The 8,411-nt window shown below is 34.6% G+C and overlaps 1 protein-coding gene across 1 annotated transcript; it reads left to right on the forward strand.

The window, feature by feature from the left end:
* The first annotated feature begins 4,675 nt into the window (after positions 1-4,675).
* PSRP4 (plastid-specific ribosomal protein 4) lies at positions 4,676-5,513 on the forward strand. Its single transcript, XM_010270199.3, has 3 exons — positions 4,676-4,964; positions 5,059-5,123; positions 5,251-5,513. The coding sequence occupies exons 1-3, from the start codon at positions 4,805-4,807 to the stop codon at positions 5,383-5,385; spliced, it is 360 nt and encodes a 119-aa protein (XP_010268501.1). The 5' UTR covers positions 4,676-4,804; the 3' UTR covers positions 5,386-5,513.
* Positions 5,514-8,411: the final 2,898 nt, after the last annotated feature.

The following is an 8,411-nucleotide window of genomic DNA, read 5'->3' on the forward strand; positions in this document are numbered from 1 at the left end:
GTTCGACCCGTGCAGCGATTCGCGGGTTAAGATTTTTATTTTTAATCTTTTAAATGAAAAAAACAAAAAATAAAATACCCATTATATCCCAACTAGTTCGAATCCTTATTCGATTTTCCCTTTAGCTTTAGGGTTATTTCCCATTTTCCCGAGTTCCCTCCTCACTCCTCTCAACCCTCACACCCTACTGAGCGATCACCTGTAGCGGACATCACCTCCAGCATCCGACGGCGATCGGCAAGCTTGCAGTGCCAAAAAGTAACCCTCACCCCAGCACTTGCATCGGCATCCAACGGCGAGAAGATCCAACACTTGCAGCGGCAGACGGCGAGCTTGCAGTGGCGGACAGCGATCTTGCAGCGGCACTCGGCAACGGCACTCAACAGTCAGCACTTACAGGCTTACAACGGCAACTTGCCTGCGACCAAGTCCGGCTGCCCAAGCCCACCGACGACAAATCCACCATTACCGGCACTCAGTAGTGAAACCCTGAAGGTATAATTTTTTTCTGATTTTTTTTGTGATTTAATTGATTGTTTGAATTTTTTTTATTCATTTAGTTCATCAGCCCCTATTTGTTCTTCATTAGGTTCATCATTTTGCTTTGGACCTGCTAGGCAGAGGCTTTTAGTGAATAATTTATAGTTTATAATTAGGAGCAGCAGACGATAAGTTGATAGATTTACTAGTAGAAAATTGTTGCTTGTATTTTTGTATCAGTTTCTTGTTGATTATATGCCTTGTTGAACCCTCAAACTTCATTTGATGATTAGATGCTTAGTTCTTTGTTTAATTAATCTGGCTTAATTTGTTTTTAATTTTCATATACATATTTTGCTTAATTTTCATATGATGATCAGATGTTGAAAGTTTTGCTTAAATTTTTGCAAGCAATTTACTCTCATTTCTAATGAAGTGATTTTACATTTTGGTTAATTATTTGCTTAATTTTTGCTTAAGTATTTTCTTAATTATTTTTTGCTTATATGGAGTGATTTTACATTTTGGTTGGTTCTTTTAGTCAATGCAAGGTTTTAAATTTTATATTTTGTGTTTGTATGAAGGGATTTATTTTTGAGTTGGGTTTCTTTGATTGAACTAAGATGATGGAATCTCAAAGTCCAAATGCTAATACATCTGATCCAGCTCCATCACAAGAGTCCATTTCATCAAATGTTAGGGGAAAAACTGATTCTTCTTGGGAGCATGTTTCCCTTAAAGTTGACCCTCTTAATGGATCAAAGTCAATGACATGTCTTTATTGTCAAAAGACTTTTAAAGGGGGAGGGATTAATAGGATGAAACAACATCTTGCCCAAAGGAAATGTGAGATTGCAATTTGTCGTAAAGTACCCCATGATATAAGGTTCAAAATGGAGTAATCGTTGAATGAAATCAATGACAAAAAAAGAAGTGAAAAGCAACCAATGAATTTTGTTGGCACTAGAGCACAATGTGGAAGGAATGATAATGATGATGATATTGAGATTAGAGAAATAGATCCACCTAGTACACATGATACCTATCAAGGGAAAAAACCAACTACATCATCGAGAAAGGGGAAAGCATCTTCAAGGCTAATAACAAGTCATTTTGCTCCACGGGCCACTTCAAGTGCACAACCTGGAATTAAGAATGTATTGGCATCTAAGGGAGCAATTAATCATGTAGACCATGCTGTTATGAAGTGGTTGTGTGATGCTTGTATTCCCTTGAATGCTTTGCGTTCAAGATATTTTCAGCCTATGTTGGATGCCCTTGCTACTATTGGTCCAGGGTACAAAACTCCTTCATATCATAACAGTAGGACCAATTTGTTGAAGGATTTAGTTCAAGAGGTGCAAATGTCAGTTGATAAACTCCGTAAGGATTGGGCTACATATGGTTGCACTATAATGGTTGATGATTGGACAGATACACGCAGATGAACATTGATTAATTTTTTAGTGTATTGTCCTACAAGAACTGCATTTGTGAAGTTTGTAGATGCTTCTTAAACAGTCAAAAGTGCAGAGAATTTATACTTTTGTTTAAGGAAGTTATTGATTGGGTAAAAGCAAAAAATGTTATTTAGGTGGTCACTGACAATGCTACAAATTAGGGAAATTAGGGAAATGGATTATGTTGCAAATGTGGTTCAACATGCATCTAGAATTACCAAATTTGTCTACAATCATATTTTTGTACTCTCAATGCTAAGGAAGAGACCTGGTTGGACTGAGATAGTACGTCTTGGAGCCACTCATTTTGCAATTAATTTCATTGCATTTGATAGCATTTTGAAGCACATGCATGATTTGCAAAATTTGGTGACAGATCGGAGTTTTATTGATTCTAGGTATGCAAAAGATGCAAAGGGGAAGGAAGTAATACAAATAGTTTTGGATTCTGAATTTTGGGCACAATGCAAAATGATTGTGGGTTTTACATCACCTCTTGTTAGTGCATTGAGATTTGCAGATTCTGAGTTTAGGTCTGCAATGGGGTATATGTATCATGCAATGTTGAAGGAAAAATAATCACTGGAAAAGTTTTTTAATTATAAGAAAGTTGAATGGGTCAGAGGCTTCATCTTGCAGGGTATTATTTTAACCCGACCTTCCAATATGATCTGAAATTAAAAGTTAAATCCCCGACCGTTATGTCTACAGTTTTTTATGTCATTGAAAAGCTTACAATCAAATCAGATGATGTGGAAATAAAGTTGAACAAAGAGCTTACTCTTTTTTAAAATTGTCGTGGTAATTTTGGAAGACCTTTGTCAGTGAAGACATTTAAGTCAACACCTCCAAGTAATAAATATTTGTTTCTTATAACATGTTTATTATTTCAATTTTCAATTTTATTTTATAAACTAAATTAACTCTATTTCATTGTATATAGGTGAATGATGGTCGAGATTTGGTTGTGACACTCCAAATTTGAAAATGATTGTTGTACGGATCCTTAGCCAGATGTGTAGCTCATCTGAATGTGAACACAATTGGAGTGTTTTTGAGCGTATACACACGAAGAAAATGAATAGGTTAGAGCACCAGAGGCTCAATGACCTAGTATATGTTCATTGCAACCTGCATGTGATAATGGATGGGTAAGTGTTTTAACTTTTTTGTTTCATGATTGTTTTTTTTAATGCTTGCATTGCATCTAATGTATCATTTATTAATTTGTAGGAGAAAAACTGAAAGCCATGACCCAATTGGGCATGAACATGTTGATGTTGTGGAAGATTGGATAGTGTACGATGATGAGGATCCTCCATTACTTGATGGTAATGAGAAGGATGATATGTTTAAAGCTGATGAAACAATATTTCCAATAATGGAATCACCATCAAGAAAAATAGCTAGGACTGATGGTAACTATCATTAATATTATCTCAAATGACATTTCCATACTTGATTATTTTAGCTATTTTTTGAGTTTTAATTTTCTATTTTCATTCTATAGATGATGATGAATTTTTCATTGAGCAATGAGAAATCATGGAGGAAAATGCAACCAACACCCAAGTTGGAGATGCAGATGAAACACAACCTCCCGAAGATGAAAATGAAGATGAAGATGAAGATGAAGATGATGGTGAAATACCACCTGGCTTTGGTTGGTAGTTGGTACCATTAAGAAGTGGGGCCAACATATCTGGAGAATTTGGATGATTAGAATAGTAAACCAAACTCTATGTTGAACTTGAAGTTTTGATTTGTGTTTAATACTTGGTGAACTTGGTTTTTGATCTTTTTGTTACTTGTGTTTATGATCTTTTTATTTTTGAGTATCTAAGTATTATGTTTGATGAATTAAGAATGCATGATATTATAGTAATATGAATAGAATCTTTTGCAAAATTTATTTTCTTGTCTTCTTTGTGTTTTTTGAACAATAAGTCCAAAGGAACTCTGAAAGACTTGACCATCTAAAGGGGTCCCTTTCCATAAGGTGAAAGAAAGTACTCATTTTATAGTTTGCATTGCTTATAGCCTGGTAGAAGTTTTTCTTACCTTTTTCTTCATATATTTGGAATACAGGTTAAAAGGGTTTGTCAGAAACTCAAAGAAAGTAGAAGCTGAAAGTTTGAGATAGCTAATGGTAAGGTGCATTGAGCTGTTATAATGGGTATTTATCAATGAATGATTTTGTTTCTCAATTATAAGTTGTAACTTTTTTCTATTAGGACATTGGGTTTTTGGTTATTAGACTACATATCTTTTGACATGGATCCTTCAGGTAGGCCAAAGGGTCTAAGTACTATAGTGGAATTTTTTCTATATTTTTGGAAAATTTTCTATATTTTTTGGAAAATTTTCTGTATTTTTTGGAATTTTTTTCTGTATTTTTTTTGTATTTTCTGTATTTTATTATTTTTATATTTAGATATTTTTATTTTTTTCATGTATTGTTCTTTTTCCTGTATTTTTGTGTATTTTTGGTATTTTATGTAAATTTCTATGGTATTTTTATTATATATAAGTATTTTTTTATGACGTCACGGATCGAACCGTTCGACCCTGACGGTTGAACCGACAAACCGGAAAACGGTGCCCTGACCGGTTCGGTTCTAAAGACCATGTTCCAGTTAGATATCGTTGAATCAGATGATTAGGTAGGAAACAATTCACTAAATCAATCCTCCATGTTTGCAAATTACAAGCATCTCCGACGGTTCAAGCTGTGGGATCACTTGATCGACGGTTTCCAACACACACCGCTTACTCACATGCTGGTTCGCCAAAGAATCAAAAGCAAACGACCCTAACGTCTCGCAGACCTTATCTTCTTCTCCCTCTCTCTCAGTCACTCAGCCATGGCGTCACTGATCCTGGGAGCTCTTCCCATGGCTTCTCGAGCATTCAATCTCTCGTCCCAAGTCTCGTTTTCTCGGTCCGAAACCCTCGGCGTGTCCCTCGCTGGTCCTCCCACTTCAATTTCGATGTCTGCAGCTGCTCCTCAAACACTCCCCTTGGGCAAGTCACAGCCATTTCTCAGAAACCAACCTCTTTCTTTTCTTCTTTAAATATCTCTGTAATTCTCACCTTAAATCCTATGTTTCTTGTTCAGTGTACTGTGGCAGAGGTGACAAGAAGACTGCGAAAGGCAAAAGGTTCAGGCATTCCTTCGGAAACGTAAGTTCGCTATCTGCTCCATAAGAAGTTGTTCTCCATGAATGTTTTGTTTTCGAAGCTTATGTTGGGTTTTTCTTGATGAAACTGGTGCTTCTATTACGTTTTTCTTTTCTTTTCTTTTTTTCAGGCGAGGCCGAGGAATAAGAAGAAGGGCAGAGGTCCTCCTAGGGTTCCGGTTCCTCCGGCACCACCTAAGAAAGATCGTTTTGAAGACAATGAGATTGTTAAGATTGAGATTGACGAGTCTCTATTTTCTAGTTGAGGAGGGTATCGCTTCCTTTTCTGTTAATGTAATTTCTGAATCCTAAGAAGATGATTTTGTTTTAGAAATTATAACATTTGCCTTCTATGAAATTGTGAATCTCAAGCTTGATTTTTGTTTTTTTTTAATCTGGTGCCTTGGTTGTGTGTTTTCCATGTGTAGCTTTCATAGGGTATGATTGAGTAGATGGTTTTGCTTGTCAATTATCTACTTTAAACGATAAATTTAAGCTCTTTTTATCTTAGTTGTCTACTAGATTCTTTAGCTTTCTTTGTTTATCTTGATATTATGATCGGCTACAAAAACCAGTTTATCTTAAAGGAATGCTTCTGATTAGCCTTTCAGGGAAGTGACCTCTAACCTTCTTTAACCAAAGGAAATTGTTCTATGAAATGTCAAAAAGGGAATCATAGTTTTGTGGTAAATTACTTGAATCCACTGAGTTTCACTTTTAGGCTATGTCAAAAAGGGCATCTTGTATAGGTTTCCCTACCTTTCCCTTCCTTTCCCTACTTTTTCCTTCAAACCAAACATAGCCTTAGAGATTAGTTAGATGACCCTTAAATCTGAAGGTAACCACATAAAATGACTGATGATTCCACGAGAATTATCTTATGTCCCAAAAAGAAAAGTCTAACGAGTGGGAAAAAAGAAAGAAAGAAAATGCAAAGAGAAAATCTAAATAGTTAGGAGTAAAATACTAGATTCCGCCCACATGTTCTTCACAACAAATGCTGTCAAAATCTTACAATTTATGATACTATTCACAATTTGAATCATGAATCACAAAGGCTTCAATTCGAATCTTATCTCTAAATTCTTTTATGCAAAAATCTTACAATTTTTGTTTGATTCCTACGATTTGATTCATAAATCTTATCGTCTATACAGTTTCTACAATTCACTATGATTTAAATAAATTCAACTAAGAATTAGTTTTCTACTTTTTTTTTTGTTTTTATTTAGCTTTGCCAAGGGTGAGTTTTTTAAAGCCCTTACTAGGAAATAATTTAGTTAGGTTATTTAAGACTACAAATTGAGTGTATTTTCCATCATATGTAGGTTAAAGAGCCATTGCATATAGATTTATTTGATTTTTAAGTCAAACTTGATTATATCATCTTAGGCTTCTATTCTATAAGTGGTAAGTTTTATCATTTTAATTGCATATATGATAAAATATAGATTAAAAATAGGGTAAAATGACTTTCCTGTATATATTTAGCCTTTTAATATATTTATATTTAATTTTTTTACAAGTTTTTAAAAAATAAAAATAATCGTACAATTTACAATATGATTCACGATTCGATTCGGTTCAACTTTCTATGATTATGATTTTCAAAACATTGTTCACAACCCATCAGCATCAATTGAAAAGTATTTGAACTAAGAAAAGGATGAACCAAGAAAATTACAAAAGCTGTGGTGATTTCTGTACGACTGTCCCAACTGAAAGAAGGCTATCAACAAGTATAGGTATGACATAAATAACACTAACAGAGCCCCTCCCTTACAAGGGATCATCTGTAGGAACTCAAGAAACTAGAATTCTAGTCAAAAGTGCAACTCCATACTAGTGATTCCATTAAACAATTTGTAAACTATGCAACTGCAAGCAATTGGAAAATCGGAGAAAAGTCAGAAAACATTAACAATTAATGAAAATTTTAATAGTCCCAGGAAATCAAGAAGAAACTGCTAAGCCCTAGTGGAATGTCAAAATTGTTGGCCCAACAAAACCCACGGAATCATTTGTCCAAGACTAAGTTTTGAACAGTAAAATATGTGATTTCCAAAATAGTCCTACTTTTATTTTGGGCAAAGTTGTAATCTGTTGTAACCTGGGTCACTATAATTGCTGAAAGCCTGAAACTATCAGTAACTTAATAAATTAATAAATGAATTTACTTTGCTGATAAAAAAATATGTGATTTCCAAATTCATGTATTGAAGTGTGGCTTTAATACAGAAAGAAACAACCCTCTAAGCATTCTTGAAGATGATACATCTTAACACTTAAAAACATAATAATGGATTCAGTTCTAGCATGAATGATGAAACAAATACAGACTGGTGCATGCAATTAGTAAACTTTTGCTTTAAACAGAATGACCAGTTTTGTTTCTGCATTAGTCAACTTACTTAAGGAGCAAGCTACCATCCGATGCATATTAGACAGTGCTTTGACCCCAAATTTCGTCTATCTCTACTCTACCAGTGTCAAACATGACAATGTAGTTAAGTAGTTTTTTCCTTTTTCCTGTCTAACCTGAAACTGGAAAATATAGACATCGATTGTCTACAACTCTGCACTTGATGTGGCAATGCTATTGGCCTAATTTATATGGTTCAAATAAAGTTGCGAAATGGGAACCAACCAACTTACCTGCAAATTGAAGGGCTTCCAATTTCTCTGGCTCATATGGACTTTGTAACATGAGAATCATTCAAAATGGAACAATTGAAAAATAACACAATTATGTTATATTATCTAAAATAAATGATTCTAGCCACTAATCCAACATTGGAGCTGATCTCTTTTCCTTCTTTCTCTATTAACCATGGTAGAAGGTACTTTCATTTCTATTAACAGGTTTTAGAGTAACAGCTCCACCTTTAAAGCAATTATCACTTATTAAGTGGTTGGTGTTCAGTGTTTGGTCCTTAACGAGCTACAGCATTTATTGGATAACCATTGTAAACAGAGATCCTGCCTCAATAGCTCCTCATGTTCTCAGTGTAAGGGCTACTTCGTCCTCACCAAACAACAGTACACGAGAATAAAATAGATAAGAATTAATTTGTTGGCTTAATCTTGAATGAAGGGATTATCAGTTAGCATCATTAATATATTCCTTGATTGTAAATGATCGGAAGAAGAAAAATAAGAGTTTGTTTCATGCTAAAATCACTTCACTACTTCAGAACAATGAAGGAGCTGGAGCCCTGGACGCAATTGGACTGCACATATTCCTGGGTTTCTTCATATGCACCAAGTTTAAGAAAATGGATTGAGAGCACTT

This window comes from Nelumbo nucifera, chromosome 8 (genome assembly GCF_055504915.1).
Source record: "Nelumbo nucifera cultivar China Antique chromosome 8, China Antique-T2T, whole genome shotgun sequence".
Classification (NCBI taxonomy): domain Eukaryota; kingdom Viridiplantae; phylum Streptophyta; class Magnoliopsida; order Proteales; family Nelumbonaceae; genus Nelumbo; species Nelumbo nucifera.

Coding starts and splice junctions, on each gene's coding strand:
- PSRP4 (XM_010270199.3), top strand. CDS start 4,805: ATGGCGTCACTGATCCTGGGAGCTCTTCCCATGGCTTCTCGAGCATTC. Junction 4,965..5,058: donor TCCTCAAACACTCCCCTTGG/GCAAGTCACAGC, acceptor TTTCTTGTTCAG/TGTACTGTGGCAGAGGTGAC. Junction 5,124..5,250: donor TCAGGCATTCCTTCGGAAAC/GTAAGTTCGCTA, acceptor TCTTTTTTTCAG/GCGAGGCCGAGGAATAAGAA.